This window comes from Aquarana catesbeiana, linkage group LG13 (genome assembly GCF_042186555.1).
Source record: "Aquarana catesbeiana isolate 2022-GZ linkage group LG13, ASM4218655v1, whole genome shotgun sequence".
NCBI classification, from domain to species: Eukaryota; Metazoa; Chordata; class Amphibia; order Anura; family Ranidae; genus Aquarana; species Aquarana catesbeiana.
Window position 1 is genome coordinate 133,519,878 of NC_133336.1, and position 25,811 is coordinate 133,545,688.

Here is a 25,811-nt window from a genome sequence, read left to right on the forward strand (position 1 = left end):
TTTACTTTATCACTAGCGCCTGTGGTATAGCCGCTAGCAATAATCACAGTCTTCTCCCTGCAGGGAGAATACAATCTCATGGCGGGAGGGATTCCCCTGTGAGTACTGCCTGTGTTGATGGGGGGATCAAATTTATTTCCTGCAACCCATGGTTACTTGAAACAATTTTGCACCGTCTATGGCCTGCATAAGAGCTGTCCAGGAAGTAATGTAGAAGTTCTCCATAGAACAGACTGGATACTGAGATAAGTGCTGGTGTAAGACATTATAGAACGCTTTCTTTTTTTGGCAAAAGAGGCCCATTAATTCTATATTTGTACATAGGGAGGCTGAAATTTAAAAAACAAAAAAAAGGTAAATAATTTTTGTGTTTATTAAAAGTCAGCAGCTACAAAAAGTGTAGCTGTTGACTTATAATAAACACACAGTCACCTGTTTCACTGTACAGCGATGCGGCCGCCCCCAAACCCCTGCTTCTCTCCCTCGCCTCTCCGCGGTGCCAGCATTGCAAGTGTGGGCACCTGGCTGTGACAGCTTGCGGCTCCACAGCCGGGTGCACATTGTGCATGCTCGAGTCGCGCAGCTCCTCCCCAGTGGTCGGCCAATCTTCTGGGACCTGCAACGTGTCCCAGAAGATTGCAAGGAGGGAGGGGGAGAGGAGAACTTCTGCTCGAGCCGCCAAGGCAGCCCGAAAAGAAGCGGGAGCAGGTACCTGTCAAAACTAGGTACCTGAACCCAACCCCACCCCCCCCAAAAAAATGACTTGCCAAATGTGGCAATTGGGGGGGGGTTAAAGCAGAACTTCCCCTTTTGGATGGAGCTCCGCTTTAAAGCTATGTACAGCAAGAACAGGATAAATTATATTATATAGAGGATAACAGCAGACTATAACCCTGTAGTCAGCAATATAATTCTGCCATAATCCACTTGTTGAACTATATTGATACTGTTGTTTGCAAAATTTCTCTCTGGCACAAAACTTTACATGTAATGGAAGTATAATAAAACAACTTGTTATGTTGCACATACCTGATAGCACCAACGACCAAGGAGATAATAGCATGTCGAGTCATTAGGCTGCAGAGTAATTGCTTTTTCAATGTGCTCCTAAAAATGACAAATATGACCAAAGTAAATGAGACATGGCCCCGGATATCAAAAGAAACTTACTAAAACATGAAACAGCTAATCACACCTAATATTTCAGATATACTACTATCAAAATGGCTTGAGCACTCTTTGGCATAATGCTTTCTTTCCCCATCAACAAACCCTGACCATATTGTTTATATAATTTTATTCCAAATACCTTAAAAATGTATCCAATTTGAATGCGTTTCTGAATGCCTTCATGCTCGGATAGTTGCCCACAAAGGATGGCAAACCTTTAAAAGAAACGCTACTGTTAAATATAAAACCACAGTCTAGTAATTATATGGTCACACAACTACTACTTATCTTTTTCCATACTTCTAAATGTATGATTTTAACAAGCAGAATCAGGAAATAATGAACTCATCTTCCTTACTATGCTGCTTAGCAGATGTATGTGAATCACAAGATTGGCTGAACAGAATAGTAAATTCTATGGCTAGTAAAAGTCCAGACAAGTTTTTCAAATGTAGCTTCAGCTGTTCACTCAGATTTAAACATTTAAATGTTAGCTTCCCTTTCACGACTTTTAACAAAATGATGCTATGGGGCAAACAGCACACCTGCTTATAGTGCTCCGGATGATCACATAGGTATTGTAGTGAAAATAAACTAATTGGTGTCATCAACAACAGTACTAAACCTTGCACCCCACATATTTCCCAAGGAAGTTTGATTCTTTATTATTATAAAAGTGAAGTGAAATATATACTATAATCATGTTAGTTTAGTATAAATTATTTGCAAATATGTGATATTTAATTCATAAAAAGTTTAAAACATAAGAAATTCAATGTAAAAAACACTGCACTGGTTTCCCCATGGAGAGGTCCATATGAATGTGCCAAGATCTGCAGATGTGTGTACTCTGTACGCTCCATCGGGGATTGCCAAACACTGGGAATAGGAAGGAGGCTAGAGAAAGGGAAACTTAATACAACCACCCATTTAGCTGAATAAAGATGTATTTTTCTTGATCAGCCCCATATTGTAGTGCAGCTCTAACTATTTGTCTTGCCTTTTATTCACACTGAAAGCCTGCTGCGTAGGGATTGCTGTGCCTCCACTCTGTTCTGAATGTGGTTATTCTACAGACATTGGAAAGATGCACAAAGCCCACATGTAAAGATAATACATATATTTCCCACGGCCTTCCCAGGCAGCTGAAAAAATAGACTGGGTTTCACCACGAGGGGAGAGAAGAAATGCAAAAACAGATAACACAGAACATATATTTCCTCTCTCCATGGGGCAAGAGGATACACAAGACAAGAAGTCTGCTGACCAATACTAACTAAATACTCAACTCCCACAAATAAAAAGAGTAATATCCGGCCCATTGAAAAATACTGACTCTGCAAAACAAATCTAACTGCAGAAAAGACGAATTTGTACAGTATATCTGTAATTGCAAAACAATTTGCTGCTAGGAGAAATACACTTGATAGCTACAATTGTTTTTTAAAAGTAAAATTTAAAAAATGTATGTATCAGGTTTGTCAAAAATAAACATGCAGGTAGAGAAGGCCAAAATGTTGTCAATGGTTGAAAACCATTCAATATAAATAATAACATGCAATCCTCTAGCACTTTTAATTTCATCTTTAGGCATGGATAAAAGCCAAAGTACCAGGTTACTATATACATACATACACACACACACACACACACACACACACACACACACACACACACATATATATATACATACACACACACACAACATATAAACATAATATGAAATTAGGATTTGAAGCAAAAAAGCGGAACTTAAAGCAAAAATTAGAAATATTTGTATTGCAGTGTGATGATATAAATTGACTGGCCAGCAATACAGGAATACACTGTATGAGTTGTGTGAATCACAACAGTGGCTGAACAAAATTACAAATGTTTCAGCAGGTAAAAGGGTTTACATTTTCCCATTCCAACTGTGTAAGCCTGAGGTCTGCCTGGATTTTAGCATTACAGTAAATTACAGTAAACCCGTGTCTCCTTTAAACCTAATAAAGTGACAGCAGATCTGAAAGGCAGACTGTTAGAAGGTACCTTTGCATATATTTAGATAATTTCCACCATGTGCCTGGAGGTCTGGAATCCACAAATCTAATATATGAATCTTGATTTTTCTGCCTTAGAAGTTGAGCCCTCCAGTGCTTCACTATGTAAGGTCAGCTCTCATAGGTATTGAGAAGGAGGAAGAGGAAGGCCCAAGCTAAGCTCAACATTTTCATAATAGAGTGCAACAGGTTTTAGCTCTCCTAAGATGTTCAGCATGACATCTGAAAGTAAATGAGGCTTTCTGGTTTACACCTTACTGTACACATACCAGTTCATTTGATACACATGCTGAGTTGCTCTGCTACTGCAATACCTTAATAAATTGAGCCACTATCTTTTATACTATACTGTGGGATTTGTCTGTTCTTTTTTGCCTTTTGTGCTAAAGTACTAATCATAATTACTGTACTACCTGACAGAGTCAAAAACATGTGGAGAGTGTATTGAAGCACTATACCATGGGTGCTCAACCTGTGGCCCTCTAGCTGTTGCAGAATTACAAGTCCCATGAGCCATTGCAAGGCTGTCTGTTAAACAAGCAAAGGCTTGACTCCCAAAGGCAGAAGCATGATGGGACTTGTAGTTCTGCAACAGTTGGAGGGCCACAGGTTATGCACCCATGCACTATATGTTTGTTGTGAGAACACCAGTGAGGCATTAGTTGGTTCATTTAACACTGAAAGCTTTCATCACTGTTAGGGCTTTCTTTATATGGACTCACTTTCTTTTGCACTTGAATTGTTTGCTATTCACAATTGTTGGCACATTGGGCTAAGGCTCACCATTTTCTAAATGTCTTACAGGACAATTTCATGGGTCAGATGGTGAATGCACCAACAAGGGAAAATGCATTACTGCAATACTAGACCTACTGATTACTAACAATACAGACCTGATCGCGGATGTAGAAATACGGGGCAATTTAGGAAACAGCGACCATAGGTCAAATAGGAAACATAAGGTAAATACAAAGACAGTGAATTTCAAAAGAGCCAACTTCCATAAACTACGCTCCTAGCTAAAAGATATTAAATGGGATAAAATCCAAGGAACAAACACGGAGGAAAAATGGGTGTGCTTTAAGAGCATATTAAATAAGGGTATTAGCCAGTGCATCCCAATGGGAAATACATTTAAAAGAGCTAATAAAAGTCCTGGGTGGCTTAACTCCAACTAAAAATGCATATAAAAGCAAAGGAGATGGCCTTCAAAAAATACAAGGCTGAGAGGTCATCATCAGCATTCCAACTTTACAAAGAATGCAACAAGAAATGTAAGGGTGCAATCACGGCAGCTAAGATAGAAAACGAAAGGCACATAGCGGAGGAGAGAAAAAAAAACCCCAAGAAATTCTTTAAGTAGATAATAAATAGTAAAATAGGGAGGTCAGATCATATTGGCCCCCATAAAGAATGATGAAGGGATTCTGGTTACTAAAGATGAAGAGATGGCAAAGGTATTGAATTTACTCCTCTTCTCAGTCTTCACAAGGGAAATGGGGGGCTATAACCAATACTGCAGTGTTTATCCTCATGTCATGCCACAGGAAGCACCCTCATGGCTAACAGAGGATAGAATTAAGAATAAACTTGAAAAAATTAACATTATTAAGTCACCAGGACCAGACGGCTTGCACCCGAGGGTCCTTAAGGAACTCAGTCAAGTAATTGCCATTGTTCCTAATTTTTATGAACAGTCTACTGACTGGTATGGTATCTTCAGACTGGAGAAAGGCCAATGTAGCACCAATATTTAAAAAAGGGCCAAGATATATCCCTGGGAACTACAGATCAGTTAGCCCAACGTCAATAGTTTGCAAGCTCTTGGAGGGGATAAAGGACTATATACAAGATTTTAGTAATGAAAACTGTATCATTAGCAGTAATGGATTCTTGAAGAATCGTTCTTGCCAAACCAATCTATTAACCTTCTATGAGGAGGTGAGCTGCCATCTAGAGAAAGGAAGGCCCGTAGACGTGGTGTATCTGGATTTTGCAAATGCATCTGATACAGTTCCCCATAAACGTTTATTGTACAAACTAAGGTCTGTCAGCATGGACCAAAGGGTGAGTACATGGATTGAGAACTGGCTACAGGGGTGAGCTCAGAGGGTAGTGATAAATGGGGAGTACTCGGAATTGTTCAGTGTGGAAAGTGGGGTCCCCCAGGGTTCTGTCCCAGGACCATTTCTATTTAATTTATTTATAAACGACCTGGAGGATGGAATAAACTGCTCAATCTCAGTATTTGCGGATGATACTAAGCTAAGCAGGGCAATAATTTCTCCGCAGGGTGTGGAAACCATGCAAGAAGATCTGAACAAATTAATGGGGTGAACAACTACATGGCAAATGAGGTTTAATGTAGAAAAATGTACACTAATGCATTTGGGTGGCTAAAACATGAATGCAATCTATACACTGGGGGGAAAACCTCTGGGGGAATCTAGGATGGAAAAGGACCCTGGGGTCCTAGTAGATAACAGGCTCACCAATGGCAAGCAACATCAAGCTGCTGCAAGCAAAGCCAATAGAATATTGTCATGCATTAAAAAGGGATTTACTCCAGAGACAAAACGATAATTCTCCCACTCTACAAGACTCTGGTCTGGCCACACCTGGAGTATGCTGTCCAGTTCTGGGCACTGGTCCTCAGCAAGGATGTGCTGTAACTGGAGAGAGTCCACAGAAGGGCAACAAAGCGAAAATTACGGAACTGGAGGATCACAGCAACAGGGGAAAGACTGCAAGCACTGAACTTATTCTCTCTGGAGAGGAGACACTTGAGAGGGGATATGATTTCAATGTACAAATACCGTACTGGTGACCCCACAATAGGGATAAAACTCTTCCACGAAAGAGAATTCAAAAAGACACACAACCATTCACTAAAATTAGAAGAGACGCGGTTTAACCTTAAACTGCGTAGAGGGTTCTTTACTGTAAGAGCAGTAAGGATGTGGAATTCTCTTCTACAGGCAGTGGTTTCATCAGGGAGCATAGATAATGTCAAAAACTCTTAGATAGGCACCTGAACAACCATAACATACAGGGATACACAATGTAATACTGACATAAAAGCACGCACACAGGTTGGACTTGATGGACTTGTGTCTTTTTTCAACCTCACCAACTATGTAACCATGTGATATTCTTTATTTAAATTTGTATTAGTATTACACAAATTTTCTTATCTTTCATATGTGATAATATTTTGTATTGATTCTTAAAGGGGCAGCTCACTTTAGTTACATAGTTAGTCAGGTTGAAAAAAAAGACAAGTCCATCCAGTTCAACCTTAAAAACAATAAATAAATAAAATAAAAAATATTGTACAATCCAATATACCCAATTTTATACCCACATTTTATCTAGAGGAAGGCAAAAAAACCCAGCAGAGCATGCTCCAATTTGCTACAGCAGGGGAACAAAATTCCTTCCTGATCCCCCAAGAGGCAATCGGATTTTTCCTGGATCAACTTTACCTATAAATGTTAGTACCCAGTTATATTATGTACATTTAGGAAAGTATTCAGGCCTTTCTTAAAGCAATCTACTGAGCTGGCCAGAACCACTTCTGGCGGGAGTCTATTCCACATTTTCATTTTCATTTATCTCTTATGTGAAGAAACCTTTCTGTATTTGGAGATGAAATCTCTTTTCCTCTAGACGTAAAGAGTGCCCCCGTGTCCTCTGGGTTGACCGTAAAGAGAATAACTCGACACCAAGTTCACTATATGGACCCTTTATGTATTTGAACATGTTGATCCTTTTCCCCCTTGTTCTCCTCTTCTCAAGAGTGAATAAATTCAGTTCCTCTAATCTTTACTCATAGCTGAGCTCCTCCATGCCTCTTATCAGTTTGGTTGCCCTTCTCTGCATTTTCTCCAGTTCCCCGATTGTAGCTGGGGGAGAGGGTGTAGGATTGTAGCTGGGGGGGAGGGTGTGCACAGGAACTGAATTTGGACAAGGGAGAGAGGAGGCAGAACAAAAACTGATCCCTGCTGAGTAGTGAAGGAAATAGAAGAGCCAAAACAATGTAATCTACTGGTATATGTGGAGGAACTCATCTTGGACTGGCTAAGAGTTCATATCCTTCTCTTGATGTGTAAAGACATGGTGTGGCTGTTTTCAAGTGCCATGGCAGGTGGCATTTATTAACAGCTTTGGAGTATGCATACTGGAGACAGCGTTGGAACACAACATATCAAAGAAAAGTATAGCACTGTGGAGTATGGGAAGTACGGAATGCAACAGGATGAGAGAGATAAGGGTTCTGTGCAATGTGATTTATTGGGGTACGGTATAGGGAGTGGGGGGGGATCAATATGAATCTACTGACAGGGGCCATAGTGTGGATGGTGGGGAGAGCGCTGCTTTATGAAGTGTTAACAAGTTTGCTGCCAGAGAATGTAATGTAGGTGTGACTTGCAGGGATAGTATGGATAAGTGGGAGAAATTGTCAGGAAATGTAGTATGGACACTGGAGGAAGGTGGGGAGAGGGCTGTTCGAGAACATAACATGGAGGTCATTGTGGAGAAAAATAATGCAGAAAGTAGGGGGGAAGGCTTTCAGAGAAGCTACTACAGGTAACATGAGCTATAGCAGACACTGAGGAGAGAAATGGAACTCACAGGTGTGCAAAGTATATAAAAAAAATACAATAAAATTTTAAATTGCAGCCCCTTTAAATCCATGTTTCTACTGTGTGAAACTACCAGCATTGATTAAACTGTAGCTTTAGCAACATGTTACACCTGTATTTAGAATGCAACATGTAGTTCGGCAATTGTTCATCCCACCACCCCCGTGACAACATGCAGGGATTGTTCTTCCTTGCAGCAACTGTCACTTCAAATCGGCATGGCTGTACAGAGCTCTGCCTGCCCAGTTGCATGATTCATTCACAGAGATCTGTGAATGAACTACAAGTCCCATCTTCCACCACAGCAGACTTGAGTGTGGTAGACTTTTTTTAAAATAAGAAATTATATGTACTGTATTTATAATATGCAGTGCTGCAGTTACATAATAGGTAAAATTGAAAAAAGAAAATAGTCCATCCAGTTCAACCTGTGTAGGTGTGTCAGTGTCGATAATTATTTCCCATATGCTTGCATGCTGTGTTTTTTAAGATGCATGTCCAAGAGTCTTTTAAAAATATCAATACTCCTTCCTGACACCACCAATTGTGGAAGAGAGTTCCACATTCTTACCGCCCTGACAGTGAAAACCCCCCTGCGTAGCTTAAGGTTAAACTGCTTCTCCTCCAATCTCATTGTGTGGCCCCCGTGTCCTCTTACACTCCCTGAGACTGAATATTTTTTTTTCCTATGCTGGGATGATGTCCCTTCTCAAGCATCTCTTCTCCAGTGAGAATAAATTTAGTGCTTGTAGTCGTTCCTCGTAAATGAGGTCGTCCAATCCCTTTATTCATTTTGTTGCCACTCTTTGGACTCTCTCCAGCTCCAGCACATCCCTTTGGTAGCTGCAGCTTGACATTGCATACTATTGCTCAGTCTATCTTCCTCCATCCTTGATTCCCCCAGAAGTTCTGCCCCTAGTGAATAGTTTGCATTTATGTTTTTAACCCCCCAAGTGCATTATTTTACATTCCTCCACATTAGACCTCATTTGCCATTAGTTGCCCACTCTATTATTTTGTTCAGGTCTTTCTGTAAAATTTCTATATACTGATGTGAAGTTATTGCCCTGCTTATTTTTGTGTCGCCTGTAAAGAAGGAGATTGAGCTATGTATCCCACCTCTATATCATTTATGAATAAATTAAACAGAATTGGTCCCAAGACAGAACATTGGAGTACCCCACTTGCCACTCCAGACCAGTTGGTCCATGTTATTTAGCAACCAAATGTATATCAGTTAGACCCCTTTCACACTGAGGCGCTTTCCAGGCTCTATAGCATTAAAAATAGTGCCTGCAAAGCACCCTGAAACAGCGGCTCCATTCATTCCAGTGTGAAAGCCTAAGGGGTTTCACACTGGAGCGGTGCGCTGGCAGGGTGTCAGAAAAAGTCCTGCCAGCAGCTTCTTTGGAGCGCATTAGGAGCAGTGAACTCACCACTCCTAAAGCGCCCTGCCCATTGAAAACAATGGGCCAGCGCTGCTATACCGCCGGCAAAGCGCTGCTGCAGCGGCCTTTTGCGGGCGGATTTAACTCCTTTTTAGCTGAATAGCGACATTAAAACGACAGTAAAGCGGTGCTAAAGGAAGGGGTCTTAGGGTTTCCATCTACTTTAAATGTAACCCATTTGATATATATTATTGTTCATTTATATAGCTTTATAAAGACGTCTCTTAACGTATCTGTAGAGAATTTTATATTGCATTAATGTAAATGTTTTCAAGGAAGCCAAAACTAGCTGGATACTGACTAGCCTGATAGTACAGGCTTTACTCTTTTTCGGATTTAAAAAACACCAGATATACCTGATGGAATTACAAAAATGGTCTTTTACAAAAAGCAGAATAAAAAACATGCACTGGATGTGCCTTGTATTATGTTGCTCCTTCTGCTGCCATTTATATTTTTTGAGAGTACCGACAGTATGATACAACTGAAATATAGTTACTTTTCAATATACCTTAACTATAACAAATGTCATTGCTACATTGGAGTACATAAATATCCTGAAGTAATGCATTCCCCCTAGTGCACTCCGTGTTAGTGGCCTCTAGGTTTGACACAGATAGGAAATAATTGAACCAACAACCCCACAGAACAGTTATTCTTCCCATAACCTGCACAACACTCCTGAGGGAGGATCCGGTCATAAGCTGACATGCAAACAAATACTATCCATAAAGTACTCACGCAATGAAACTCTCAGCAGTGTACTAACTGATGCAAAAGGTTTACATAAATTAAACCAAAGAAGCAATCTTAAGCTACATCTAATACAATTAAACTATTTACATTAAGTTCTGCTCAACACTGAACAATGTACAGACAAAACAAGAGCTTAGTGTCTGAATCATAACTGTTTTTTGTTAACGCTAAACTCCAGTTATGATCCTAATTGCATATTTTACATTTGTCCAGCTTTGATAATCTGTAATAGTAGTTGATTCTACCACAGTCATCACTGCAATCTCCCAGGTCCTGTAGGTGGAGGCAGAGGGCGACCCAACGTAGTCAGTATGCAGTGGCGCAGTCACAGGACCCCAAAGATCGCAGTGATCACTGCAGTAGTGCCAATTGGACCAATGTAAGCATGGATGCAATGTAAATTGCATAATGTAAGTATGCAATTAAGATCATACCTGAAGTTTGGCTTTAAACTGTTGTTGATATTACAGATTATTTATAAAGAGGTAACTATTGAAAAGAAGAAATATTTAACATAGACTTTGCTGGCTTTTGCGGTTTGCAGTGACACACATGGAAGAGAAGGGAGTTCACAGGCAACAAGAGTTGCCTGTTTTTTTAAAACAGTTAGTCCAGCCCGAGGTGACAAAATTCTACACCTAGTACTGACAAAAAGGGGATCGACTGTCTAATGTTGAGGCGGGAGAGTATTTGGGTTCTAGTGATTATCAATATCTTTGGTCTGATATTAAAACAAGAACAGCAAAATATATACAAAAACAAAAAAGTTTTAGATTTCAAAAAGGACAAATTTATCTGAAATTGGGAAATTTCTAAAAAATTAATTGAAAGGTTGGAGTAAAATGACAGGAGTAAGTAACCAGTGGGCACTATTAAAGTCTACCATCCTGGAGGCAACTCGATTATATTTCAGGCAAGTTAGTAAGAATAAACAAAAGAAAAAAACAGTATGATTCACTAAAGAGCTAAGTAAAGGAAAAAAAAAATCAGCATATATGCAAGGAAACAGGAGTATAAAAATAGACAAAAAGGAGGCCAAACACATTATCAGTGCTGCCAAAGCACAGAAAGAGGAGGAACATGCTAAATCTATTAAGAAAGGAGATCAAACCTTTTTTAGGTACATTAGTGATAGAAGGAAAATATACCATAGGATCACTAAAATGAAAACTGGGCACAACACATATGTTGAGGGAGAACTGGATGTAGCAAACTATCTAAACTATTACTTCTCTTCAGTCTTCTCAGAAATAAATTGCACTAACAATAACAAGTTTGGGAATCATATTGGTTCTAGTAATGATAGTTCATTTCTCGGATTTCTGGAGACAGAGGTAGCAGAGGAACTGACTCAGTTCAAGCTTAATAAAGCAATGGGCCCTGATGGTATTCATCCCAGAGTTCTAAGAACTTTGAGGTATAGTTGTTTTTCAAGAAGGTAATACAATATACAATGGTACAAAAATGCCCAAATACCACAGGACATAAGGCACTCTGAGTATGTAGAATATATACTAGGGGTATTGAATATAAATCACAGCATCTGTGCCTCGCAATTCAGACGTTCACGATGCTGCAAGTCGACCAAATCTATGTCTGGTGACGTCATCCGTCGCTGCATGCGGTGCTCTGCCTCTTTGGAAGAAACACAGAGGCAGAGCCTGCCTGGTGGATAAAGCCCCCTCCCCTCCACTGAAGCAGAAAGTCAGCTGATGAGCTGACAGCCAGTACAGTGCGGGGGGAGGAGCTCAAGGAGACCCGACATCAGGAGAGGCTTCACTGGAGGCACCAGAAGGAGAAGACACACTGAGCAGCATGGAGGAGGGGGAATCGACTGATACCAAGAGCTGGTAAGTGCCAGTGTTACTGATCCTATACCTCCACTACCATTACCCCTCTGCCTAATCCCATCTATCCCTCTGCCACTGATCCCACCACCCCTCTGCCTTATTCCAGCCATCCCTCTGCCTCCGATCCAATCCATCCCTCTGACTCCAATCCCATCCATCCCTCTGCTGCTGATCCCATCCATCCCTCTGCCTTCCCCCTGTGTGAAATGGTAAGGGGGTACAAAAGTACCCCTACCATTTCACAAAAAAACTGTCAAAAATTATAAAAATTACAAGAGACAGTTTTTGACAATTCCTTTATTTAAATGCTTCTTCTTTCTTTTATCTTCCTTCGGTTTCTTCCCCTTCTTCTGGTTCTTCCTCCGGTGTTCTCGTCCGGCATCTTCCTCTGCGGCGTCTACTTCCCTTCTTCTCCTCGGGCCGCTCCGCATCCATGATGGCATGGAGGGAGGCTCCCGCTGTCTGACGCTTCTCCTCTTCTGACGGTTCTTAAATAACGGGGGGCGGGGCCACCCGGTGACCCCGTCCCCCTCTGACTCAAGGGGACTTGACGGGGACTTTCCTGTGGCATTCCCCATGACATCAGAAGGGGCGGGGTTACGTAACGTCAGAAGAGGAGAAGCGTCACACAGCGGGAGCCTCCCTCCATGCCATCATGGATGTGGAGCGGCCCGAGGAGAAGAAGGGAAGAAGACGCCACAGAGGAAGATGCCGGACGAGAACACCGGAGGAAGAACTAGAAGAACCAGAAGAAGAAGAAGATGGTGGAAGAAACCGAAGGAAGATAGAAGAAAGAAGAAGCATTTAAATAAAGGAATTGTCAAAAACTGTCTCGTCATTTTTAACATTTTTGACAGTTTTTTTGTGAAATGGTAGGGGTACCCCCTTACAATTTCACACAGGGGGGGAGGGCCGGGATCTGGGGGTCCCCTTGTTAAAGGGGGCTTCCAGATTCCGATAAGCCCCCCGCCCGCAGACCCCCACAACCACCAGGCAAGGGTTGTGGGGATGAGGCCCTTGTCCCCATCAACATGGGGACAAGGTGTTTGGGGGGCTTCCCCAAAGCACCCTCCCAATGTTGAGGGCATGTGGCCTGGTACGGTTCAGGAGGGGGGGCGCTCTCTCGTCCCCCCTCTTTTCCTGCAGTCTGCCAGGCTGCGTGCTCAGATAAGGGTCTGGTATGGATTTCTGGGGGGACCCCACGCCATTTTTAAAAAAAATTTTGGCGCGGGGTTCCCCTTAAAATCCATACCAGACCTGATGGGTCTGGTATAGATTTTGAGAGGGACCCCACGCCATTTTTTTTTTTCATTTTGGCCGGGGTTCCCCTTAATATCCATACCAGACCTGAATTCATTAAAGTGGATGTAAACCCAATGTCATCCTTTCTATACTACTGCCACAGGGGTTATCTATAAGGATATACATGCCTCCTGCATGTATATTTACCTGTCAAATGTCTCCCCTCTGTCTGTTATTAGACCTGAAAAACTGCATATTCTGTGGGTGGGTCTGTTGTCTGGAGCTTGGTGGGTGGAGTCCTGATGTCAGTAGACTCCCTGCCCACCTCTACACTCCCCTTGTCAATATGCATTTTCTCCTGTGTATTTCTTACACTGAACTTCTGTTATGATCTCTAACATCCAGTGAAAAGACAGGAAAGTAACCACATGACTTCAGCATGCCAAATCATGCTGAGGTGTGGAACAGCCAATCCTTGCAGAGCTGCTGAAGAAAGGAGTGAGGGGAGGGAATTAAAAAATAATGCCTGTGTCTTAGGCTGTCACTCACAGCAAGGGGGAGTATTTGACAAAGTTTTTCTCAGTTTGTCAAGATTTTTCTCACTGAACAAGGATTGCTCAGAGATGGATTAACTGTGTGGCAAGACTGGGCTCAAATGATAGGAAATCTTATACTCTACAGTATGATATATATAAAAAAAAAATTTCGGGTTTACGTCCACTTTAATAGCAGCGAGTAGTTTTAAATTACTTTTTTTCCTTTGAAATGTGATTTTGCTGTCAGACTGTTCTAAACACGGGAAACATGCGCCCCTTTACAGGCATACTATAGACACCCCCCAGGTATGAAATTTAAAGGAATATTACACTTTTATTTTTTCACTTTAAGCATTATTAAAATCACTGCTCCCGAAAAAATGGCTGTTTTTAAAACTTTTTTTTGCATTGATCCATGTCCCCTGGGGCAGGACCCAGGTCCCCAAACACTTTTTATGACAATAACTTGCATATAAGCCTTTAAAATTAGCACTTTTGATTATTCATGTTCGTGTCCCATAGACTTTAATGGTGTTCGCGTGTTCAAACAAATTTTTTGCCTGTCCGCAAGTTCTGATGCGAACCGAACAGGGGGGTGTTCGGCTCATCCCTATTCAGGAGGGCAGTTTTTTCAATATGAAACCAAAATCAAGAACACAGGGACATGACCACAAACAGAGGAAAATTCAAAAGGAATATTTTACTGAAAGGGTAGTTGATGCTTGGAATAAACTACCAGCAGAGGTAGTGAGACAGTGAACAGTAAAAGGCTTCAAACATGCTTGGGACAAACATAGATCTATACAAAATGGGGAGACTCAATGGACTACTCTGGCTTTTTCTGCCATCACTTTTCTATGTTTCTATGTGTGGGCCTGTCAGTTACCTAGGAATTATTCCAGATTTAAAGTGCCCAGATTTAAATATATCTTTACCTTTTATATACAGCATTGTAGAAATGCTATACCTGTCTATTACTAACAAGCTGCGTTTGTTAGTAATAGACAGGTATAGCATTTTTACAATGCTGAAAATAAAAGGTAAATATATATTTAAAAAGATACTTACATTTTTATTTGCTCCTCACTGTTATTCTCATAGTGGCCATTTTCACTAAGGGCAGGTGAATCAATTTCCCTTTATTTTCTTGAGCTCTGACTGGGACTCCGACAGTGCACACCATCTGAGGGGGAAGGCACTTCCCAGAATGCATCTATGAGGACCTGGTTACATCACCAGTGCCTCACTCAACTTGAAATTGGGAACAAAATAATTGTAACGTAAAAAGAATGAATTATGGCCTTTTTCTGACACTTGGTGTTTAGAAGTAAAAATCTGCATTTGTTTGCTAGAAAATTACTTCACCCCCCTCCCCCCCATTTTATATATATATATATATATATATATTTTTTTTTTTTTTTTTAGCAGAGACCCTAAATGGTGGCCGTTGCAATTTATGTCACACGGTTTTTCAAACGCAATATTTTTTGAAAAAAATACACTTTAATGAATAAAAAAACCCCATACTATATATACCCCAATTTTTGTATAATATGAAAGATTATGTTACGCCGAGTAAATATATACCCAACGTGTCATGCTTTAAAATTGCGTGCGCACGTGGAATGGCACCAAACTACGATACTTAAAAATCTCCATAGGTGACGCTTTTAACATTTCTACAGGTTACCAGTTTAGAGGTACAGAGGAGCTCTAGTGCTAGAATTATTGCTCTTGCTCATATGTTCATGGCGACACCTCACATGTGGTGGGAACACAGTTTACATATGTGGGTGTGACCTACATATGCGTTTACTACTGTGCATGAGCATGCGGGAATAGGAGTGCTTTTAATGTTTACACTGTCCCTTAAAAAAATGTTTTTGATCACTTTTATTGCTATCGTAAGGAATGTAAGCATCCCTTGTGATAAAAATACAGCATGACAGGTCCTCTTTATGGAGAGATCTGGGGTCTAAAAGATCACAAATCTCTCCTCTGCCCCTGAAAGCAAAAGATCCAAGATAAAAAAATGTATCTTTTTGTATCTCCGGTCCTCCAAGGGCATAGAGATGAGCAGCTGCCATCTTGCCATAGCTTATCTCTATGGCAAGCCACCGCCAGATGGATTCCCGGGCTCATCGATCAGTAAGGTAAGCCCAGGAACCACAGGGAAATGGTGGGAGGGAGGAAGGGGCACCCCTCCCGCTGCTTCTAAACGTGATCCTATGGCAAATTGGCTGCGGGGATCACTTTTATCTGAAAGTTTGGCGCCTGAAAAAAAAAGAAAATACTGGGGTTATGGCATCAAACTGCAGCCATAATCCCAAAATTTAACGTCAAACAAATGACGTATCTTCCCAGTTGTTAGGAGGTCAGCAAGTGGTTAAATGAGCAGCACGCTGGGTACTGGAGCCAGCTTTCAATCAGGCAGCTGTGTGGTTCCCAACAATATGGTCATGATGCTTCCAGAGCCTGGAGCAGCTCTGTGATGTCAGCTGGCAGTGGGCGTTTTAGCAGACTCTGGGTCACAGAAAAGCAAAAATAAGTGCACTTCTGGGACCCAAAAGAGCAGTATGATCAAAAGAAGCTTTGGTCATAAGTCCCCTTTTCAATTAATTTAAGCTGGAATGAAGCAGCTGCACAGACACAGAGGCTGCTCCCAATTTGACAACTGTGCAAATGCGAGTGCGTGGCCTTGAATGCAGACAGTGTGCATTTTGGGCCGTGCACCTGCACCCAAATGGATGTCAAATTAGAAGCAGCAGCTGTGTCTGTGTAGCTACTCTGTCCCAATTGAAACGAATGGGACTGCCTGTGCAGGAATGTACCTAAAACCTGTGCATTCCCATGTGGGCAAACCTGGCCCTTGCACAGGCATACGCTATAGTACGCCCATGTGAACAAGGCCTAACACATACTGATATAGAACTGATATACAAGAGTATGTAGAGGTCATATATTCATAGATTTGTAAGTCTACGGTGCCTTGCCATTTTTCGTGTTTTGTTGCGCCTCACAACCTGGAATTAACATGGATTGTTTGAGGATTTGCATCATTTAATTTATGAAGCAAACAACAAATAGGACAAAATAACAGAAAAAGTCAATGTGCATAACTATTCACCCCCCTAAAGTCTAATACTTTGTAGAGCCACCTTCTGCGGCTATCACAGCTCCAAGTCGCTTTGGATAAGTCTCTATGAGCTTGCCACATCTTACCACTGGGATTTTTGCCCATTCCTCCTTGCAAAATTGCTCCAACTCCTTCAAGTTGGATGGTTTGCGCTTGCAAAGAGCAATCTAAGTCTGACCACAGATTTTCTATTGGATTGAGGTCTGGTCTTTGACTAGGCCATTCCAACACATTTACATGTTTCTCCTTAAACCACTCAAGTGTTGCTTTAGCAGTGTGTTTTGGGTCATTGTCCTGGTGGAAGGTGAACCTCCGTTCTAGCCTCAAATCACACACAGATTGGTACAGGTTTTGCTCAAGAATATCCCTGCATCTAGCACTATCCATATTTCCCTCAACTCTGACCAGTTTCCCAGTCCCGACTGCTGAAAAACATCCCCACAGCATGATGCTGCCACCACCATGTTTCACTGTGGGGATGGTGTTCTTTGGGTGATGTGATGTGTTGGGTTTGGGCCAGACAGCGTCTTCTCTGATGGCCAAAAAGTTCAATTTTAGTCTCATCAGACCACAGCACCTTCCTTCGTACATTTTGGGAGTCTCCCACATGCCTTTTCGCAAACTCAAAACCTGCCATTTTGTTTTTGCTAAAAGTAATGGCTTTCTTCTGGCCACTTTGCCATAAAGCCCAACTCTATGGAGCGTACGGCTTATTGACGTCCTATGTACAGACTCTCCAGCCTCCGCTGTGGAACTCTGCAGCTCCTCCAGGGTTACCTTAGGTCTCTGTGCTTCCTCTTTGATTAATGCCCTCCTTGCCAGCTCCGTGAGTTTTTGGTGTGCGGCCGTCTCTTGGCAGGTTTGCTGTTGTGCCATGTTCTTTCAATTTGTTATGATAGATTTGATGGCGCTCCTAGGGATCGTCAAAGATTTGGATATTTTTTTATAACCTAACCCTGACTTGTACTTCTCAACAACATTGTCCCTTACTTGTTTGGAGAGTTCCTTGGACTTCATGGCAGTGTTTAGTTAGTGGTGCCTCTTGCTTAGGTGTTGCAGCCTCTGGGGTCTTTCAAAAAGGTGTGTATATGTAATAATAAATGTGAATGAGGTCCTTCGCGCTATCAAAGTGAATAATATAGTAATCAGATAAATTGCAGCTGGACCTGAAGTGTGTAAGTGCACTAAAATTGGTATGAAATAAATAAGTGATCAGCGCAATTTAATACTATAAATAAAATAATAATGGTTTAGCACTGTGCAAATGATTCTGTGCAAAAACCCTCATGATGCTGTGCTAAAAATGCTATGTGCAAATTATGATCCTGTGCTAAAACAAAATGATTCCTGTGCAAGATGAATCAATACAAATAAAAATGTGGATATGCACAAGAATTGTATTTGTATTGCATCATGAGCGTTTTTTGCACAGATATACTCATTTAGCGTTTTTACACAGAATCATTTGCACAGTGCTAAACCATTATTATTTTATTTATAGTATTAAATTGCGCTGATCACTTATTTATTTCATGTGTATATGTAATGACAGATCATGTGACACTTAGATTGTACACAGGTGGACATCATTTCACTAATTATATGACGTCTGAAGGTAATTGGCTGCACCAGAGCTTTTTATGGGCTTCATAACAAAGGGGGTGCATACGCACATGCCAATTATCAGTTTTTTTATTTCTGAAAAATTATTTTATGCATATATTTTTCTAATTTTACTTCACCAAGTTAGACTATTGTGTTCTGATCCATCACATATAAATCAGATTAAAAAAACATTGAACTAAAGGCTGTAATGTAACAAAATAGGTAAAAAGCCAAGGGGGTGAATACTTTTATACTGTATATAGCAGGGCACGGATGACAAGAACTACAAAAATATACAAATATAATTAAATATACATTACATTAATAGAATGAAAATGATTCTAAATGTTAAAATTAAAAAAATAAAAATAAATATGTTATACTTGCCTGCAATGGTGCACAGAGCAGCCCCCATCCTCTTCTTTCTGGGCCTCTGTCAGCGGCCCTACCCCAACCCCCCGCCGAGTGCCCCAATACCAATTTAATATGCTTTCATGCACATCAATGGATTGAAATGTGGCTCAGGTAAGTATAAGGTGGGGAGCTGAACCAGAAAGTCTGTTACCTTAATGCATAGAATGCATTAAGGTAAAAAAACCTTCTGCCGTTAGAACCACTTTAAAAAAAAGCCTAACAAAACTGCATCTTAACATTTGTCAAAACAAATTTTTGTGTAGCATACGTTAGGGATTATTGTTAGATTACATAGATGAATAATTTTGTATTCCAAATGAGTAATTATAAATTATTTAGAAAAGCACACTGTACTTCAAGTAGGCTTCTACAACAACAGACAAGGCTAAAAGGTAAAAACATTGTAAAGTTACTGAATCACATCATCATATATTAACACAAGATGCAGACCTTGTAACCATAAAACGCTGCTGAGAGGCTAGTAATAAAGTGTGTGCTGTTACCATACTCTTGGGCAGGTGGTATTAACTGAATTTATGAGGGATCCCCAAAACACTCAGCATCTGTTTGGAGGTGACAGGTGATGGAACACTGACACTTTAACTCGGACCTAGGGGGCCTTTGTTTAACTTGCTGCAGTATGAATTTGCTGGCATGTCTATTCAATAATCAAACAGTCCAAGGAAAATTCTTATAAACATAGATGTAACTTTAAGGGGTAGCTGTTCGGGAAATTTCTCAACAGGCTCCTATTCTATTAATTTACGTCTTCATAGCTTTAGGGTAGTGCAACTGAGTTCAGCAATGCAAACGATGTCCACGCCACAGTATTTTACTTACAGTACATTACAACACTACTGCACTTAGTTGCATATATTACAAACTTTGAACTGTATCCTATATAAAAAGATGTTTTTAATTTATTCATATATATATATATATATATATATATATATATATATATATATATATATATATATATATATATATATATAACATATCAATAACAGCAATAATAATCTCAACATCGTCCCCTCATCCAGAAAACCCTAAATTAATTGTCTGTCTTTCTATCTGTCTAATCAGACAAGAAATCTAGGGAGCAAATGCCATATCTGTGATCTGTGCAAGACAGGCTTATAAGCTGCTGAAAGACAGACGTATTAGAAGACACCTGGGTATTTTCAATGCCATGGATCTGTGAGAATACAGATTTGAACACCATTCTTTAGGTCAAAATGATCAATTTGGGCAAAATTCATCTTTGCGTAGGTATTGCACTAGACTAAAATCCAACATCATGTAAATTTTACTTGGGGTATATTGGCCCACTAATGACATAATTTGATTGAGAATTTGAATTTTAGCTAGGCGAGGTAGGCCCCTTTCATGCTGTCTGTTTTCGTCCAATCTCTCCATAGCAACCAGCGGCACTCGACAAGCCCTCCCTGCTCAGTGAGCGGAGAAGGACCTGTCATCCGCCGGCTCAGTGGAGATCAACGGAGAGATCTCCCGCTGAGCTGGCGGACTCCGTGGCAGCGGATCCACCTCATGGGAATGAAGCCTTAAGCAAAGCCTAACTACAGTACAAACAATACCATTCATTTGACAGTTTAAGAATATACAGTGCCTTGGAAAAGTATTCATACCCCTTGAAATTTTCCACATCTTGTCATGTTACAACCAAAAACGTAAATGTATTTTATTGGGATTTTATGTGATAAACAAAGTGGCACATAATTGTGAAGTGGAAAGCAAATGATAAATGGTTTGCATTTTTTTTTACAAATAAAGATCTGAAAAGTGTGGTGTGCATTTGTATTCAGTCCCCCGAATCAATACTTTGTAGAACCACCTTTCACTGCAATTACAGCTGCAAGTCTATTTGGGGTTGTCTCTACCAGCTTTGCACATCTAGAGAGTGACATTTTTGACCATTCTTCTTTGCAAAATAGCTCAAGCTCTGTCAGATTGGATGGAAAGCATCTGTGAACAGTATTTTTCAAGTCTTGCCACATTCTCAATTGGATTTAGGTCTGGACATTGACTGGGCCAGTCTAACACATGAATATGTTTTGATCTAAACCATTCCATTGTAGCTCTGGCTGTATGTTTAGGGTCAGTGTCCTGCTGGAAGGTGAACCTCCGCCCCAATCTCAAGTCTTTTGTAGACTCTTAACAGGTTTTCTTTGGCTCCATCCATCTTCTTTTCAACTCTGACCAGCTTCCCTGTTCCTTGCTGAAGAAAAGCGTGGTGTGTTCAAGGTGATGTGCAGTGTTAGTTTTCCACCACACATAGCGTTTTGCTTTTAGGCCAAAAAATTAACTTTTGGTCTCATATGACCAGAGCACCTTCTTCCACGTTTCCTGTGTCCCCCACATGACTTCTTATGGCTTTCTTTCAACAATGACTTTCTTCTTGCCACCCTTCCATAAAGGCCAGATTTGTGGATTGCACGATTAACCACTTGCCACACCACAACACCGAGCTAGGTAAAGAGTCTCTGATGGTTGATCACAGTGCAATCACGGCTGATCACAGTGTAAACAGGAAGAGCCGTTGATCAGCTTTTCCTCACTCGTGTCTGTCAGACGAGAGTAGAGGAGAGCCGATCGGCTGCTCCTCTGACAGGGGGGGGTCTGTGCTGATTATCGCAGCCCCCCCCCCCCCCCCCCCCCCCGAGGATGCCCACACTGGACCACAAGGGATGCCAGAAGGACCACCAGAGATGTCACCACCAGGTATGCCACCCTAGACCACCAGGTATGCCAATCAGTGCCCACAATGGATGCCAATCAGTGCCCACAGTGTGCATCACTGATTGGCAGGCATTGTTTGGCATTCATCCATACCATAAATTAGTGTAAATTAGTGCCACCTCTAAGTGCCCATCCGTGCCACCTATCAGTGCCCATCTGTGCCACCTATCAGTGCCCATCCGTGCCACCTATGTGTACCCATCAGTTTCGCATATTAGTGCCCATCATCAGTGCCGCCTTATCAGTGGCCGTCAGTGCAGCCCCATCAGTGCCCATCAGTGAAGGAGAACACTTACTTATTTACAAAGTTTTGTAACAGAAACAAAAAATTTTTTTTTTTTCAAAATTTTCGGTCTTTTTTAAAATTTGTTTTGCAGAAAATAAAAATCCCAGAGGTGATCAAATACCACCAAACGAAAGCTTTATTTGTGGGAACAAAATGATAAAAATGTAGTTGTATGACCGTGCAATTGTCATTCAAAGTGCGGCATCGCTAAAAGCTGAAAATTGGTCTGGGCAGGAAGGTATATAAGTGCCCTGTATTGAAGTGGTTAATAGTTGTCCTGTGGACAGATTCTCCTGCCTGAGCTGTGGATCTCTACAGCTCCTTCAGAGCATTATTAATTTCGACAACGAAAACGTTTGTCAAAATTCTCCTCAGCGGCATTTTTACAGTGACAAAAACAAAAAGTACAGCACATTTTCATCCACTGCCGAAAACTATGATGAAAATCAATTCCATTTTTATTGCCAAACAAATTAAACGAAAATGTGAGGCAGGGACGTTTACCCTTGCAAACTAACTTTTGGTTTCCATGGAGCTCTGCCTGCTTCCACTCCTAGCAAGCGACTGTGTGCAGCCAGCATTACAGGCCTCTGAGTCTCACGCTGATGACTGCCGGAGACCAGAGTAGCACTGTGCATTACAGTGAGGCCTCCCGAGTCCCAACGACTGCCTACGTCCAGAGCAGTGAGTAGACAGGGCACCCACTGTGAGTGTGTAGTGTGCATTACAATTATAAGCAGGCCTGAGGTAAGTCTAATGAGTTTGGAAATTCTATAGAAATGCTTAAATAATGCATAATACAATTTAACTAAACACATTAGATTGTAGTTGACTAAAATGATTTTATTTGACTAGTCAACTAAAACAATTGCAGATGACTAAAATGGCATTTTAGTCAAAAGAGAAGTACAAAGGCTGGCCGGAGGCTAGCCTGCATTTGTGGGAGGAGTCTGAGAGAGCTATTTAAGCCTCCTCCTCTGTCAGGTCAGGGCTCATGGGCGTTCTGGGTTCAGTAGGGGGTGGGGGCCTACGCGTCACTTCCGGATCAATTACAAGATGGTGGCGGTGCCTCTCTCGGTGCTTCACCAGGGAGTTCACCTCTCCACCCACTCCTCTCCCCATGCATGCAGCTCCACGAGGGAGCCTCTTGCCAGCTAGCTCCTCTCTCCCTTTACCAGCTTGCTTCAGGGGGGGAGCTGCCGACCACTTCTCCGGCTATTGAGGGGAGGGGGGATGTTCAGCCAGCTGCATGCGGCGCCACGGGGGGTCCGCCCGCCCACTTTTCTCGGTGATCTTGCAGAGGGAAGGGAGGGGGGCGTCCATCCTCCACCCACCCTCCTTCCCCTCGGCGGCATCCAGTCAAGTGCGGCCCGCCCGCTTCTCCCGGCGAGCATGCCGGGGGAAGGGAGGGGGGCCGTCCATCCATCCGTCCTCCACCACCCTCCTTCCTTCCCCTCGGCTGCAGCTCGTGCCGGGGGAGCGGGGGGGGACGTCCTTCCATCCTGCACAGCTCCACATGGCCAGCACGCAGCCCGAGCTTCTCCCGACACCCATGAGGGGGGGGCGCCGTGGCCGTCAATCATCTTCACCCACACCAACTTCCCTAGGGCTCAGTTTGGGGGGGGTCGCCTGTCCATCTTCCACCTTCGCTGGGCCCAATCCCGCATGGGGGAGGTGCCGCCCGCTTCTCCCTCATCCCTGTGTGTCCTGCCAGCGTGGGGTGGCGGCCGCCTGCTTCTCCTGGGGGGGGGGCATCTATTCGTCCATCTTTTATCCACTCACCTAGCATTTGGCCCCTGCATTTGTTCACCTCACCTCCCTGGAACTCACACCGTGCATCACGGAGGAATCGCCCGCACGCTTCCCGGTTTTCGTGGGGGGGGGGTGCTCACTCGCCTGCTCACTTCCCGGTACTCACATGGGGCATCATGGGGGGGGAGATCCCTGCACGCCTCCCGGGCATTCACCGCTTCAGGTACCAGTGTTTCATCATGGTGTTTCAGCCCCAGGATTTCTGTCATAGCGTGTCAGCCTCAGATTTCCATCACAGCGTTTCTATCTAGGCGTTTCAGTGTCAGCGTTTTGCTATCATAGCACTCCTGTTGTAGCGTTCCGGTCATAGTGTTTTCTGCCTCAGCAGTTCTGTCGCAGCATTCTCCCCCAACATTTCTGTCAAGGTGTTCTGCCCCAGCATGTCGGTCGTCACATTCAGCCCTGCATTTCTGTCATGGCGTTTCTGCCCCAGCGTTTCTGTCATGTTCAGCCGGCATTTCTGTCAGCCTCAGCATTTCTGTTGCAACGTCCAGCATTTCTGTCTCAGCGTTCAGCCCTAGCATTCCTGTCATAGTATTCTGCCCCGGCATTTCCATCATTAGCATGCTACCCCGGCATTTCGGTATCAGCGTTTGTCTTAGCGTTTCTGCCCCAGGATTTCCGTCTTAGCGTTCTGCCCCAGGTTTTCCGTCCTAGCGTTCGGCCCCAGGATTTCCGTCCTAGCGTTCGGCCCCAGGATTTCCGTCCTAGCGTTCGGCCCCAGGATTTCCGTCCTAGCGTTCGGCCCCAGGATTTCCGTCCTAGCGTTCGGCCCCAGGATTTCCGTCCTAGCGTTCGGCCCCAGGATTTCCGTCCTAGCGTTCGGCCCCAGGATTTCCGTCCTAGCGTTCGGCCCCAGGATTTCCGTCCTAGCGTTCGGCCCCAGGATTTCCGTCTTAGCGTTCGGCCCCAGGATTTACGTCTTAGCGTTCGGCCCCAGGATTTACGTCTTAGCGTTCGGCCCCAGGATTTACGTCTTAGCGTTCGGCCCCAGGATTTCCGTCTTAGCGTTCGGCCCCAGGATTTCCGTCTTAGCGTTCGGCCCCAGGATTTCCGTCTTAGCGTTCGGCCCCAGGATTTCCGTCTTAGCGTTCGGCCCCAGGATTTCCGTCTTAGCGTTCGGCCCCAGGATTTCCGTCTTAGCGTTCGGCCCCAGGATTTCCGTCTTAGCGTTCGGCCCCAGGATTTCTGTCACAACGTTCTGCCCCAGAATTTCTGTCACAACGTTCTTCTCCAGCATTTCTGTCACAACGTTCTTCTCCAGCATTTCTGTCACAACGTTCTTCTCCAGCATTTCTGTCACAACGTTCTTCTCCAGCATTTCTGTCACAAACGTTCTTCTCCAGCATTTCTGTCCCAAACGTTCTTCTCCAGCATTTCTGTCACAACGTTCTTCCCCAGCATCTCTGTCATAGCGTTCGGCCCCTGCATTTCTGTCATAGCGTTCGGCCCCTGCATTTCTGTCATAGCGTTCGGCCCCTGCATTTCTGTCATAGCGTTCTGCCCCTGCATTGCTGTCATAGCGCACAGTCTCAGCATTTCTGTCAAGGCGTTTCTGCCCCAGGTTTTCGGTCACAGTATGGCTGCCCAAGATTTCTGTCATAGCGTTTCTGCCCAGGATTTCTATCACAGCGTTTCTGCCCCAGCATTTCTGGCTTGACGTTCAGTCTCAGCTTTTCTGTCTTGGTGCTTCTGCCCCAGGTTTTCTGTTATTACATTTCTGCTTTAGCATTCTGTCATAGCGTTTCTGCCTCAGGATTTCGGTCATGGCATTTCTGCCTCTGCGTTTCTGCCCCAGGAGTTCTGTCATGGCATTTCTGCCTCTCCGTTTCTGCCCCAGGAGTTCTGTCATGGCATTTCTGCCTCTGCGTTTCTGCCCCAGGATTTCGGGCATGGCATTTCTGCCTCTGCGTTTCTGCCCCAGGATTTCGGGCATGGAATTTCTGCCTCTGCGTTTCTGCCCCAGGATTTCGGTCATGGCATTTCTGCCTCTGCGTTTCTGCCCCAGGATTTCGGTCATGGCATTTCTGCCTCTGCGTTTCTGCCCCAGGATTTCGGTCATGGCATTTCTGCCTCTGCGTTTCTGCCCCAGGATTTCGGGCATGGCA

The 25,811-nt window shown here is 42.9% G+C and overlaps 1 protein-coding gene across 2 annotated transcripts in view; it reads right to left on the bottom strand.

The window, feature by feature from the left end:
- Positions 1 to 25,811, bottom strand: part of RMDN3 (regulator of microtubule dynamics 3) — a 242,928-nt gene that overhangs the window by 25,351 nt on the left and 191,766 nt on the right. For both annotated transcript variants that reach the window (XM_073610229.1, XM_073610230.1), the window contains 2 exons: positions 1,310 to 1,385; positions 1,030 to 1,107 (listed from right to left, as the gene is read on the bottom strand). In XM_073610229.1, the coding sequence (XP_073466330.1) occupies positions 1,030 to 1,107; positions 1,310 to 1,385 (154 nt within the window). The remainder of the gene's footprint in view (positions 1 to 1,029; positions 1,108 to 1,309; positions 1,386 to 25,811) is intronic.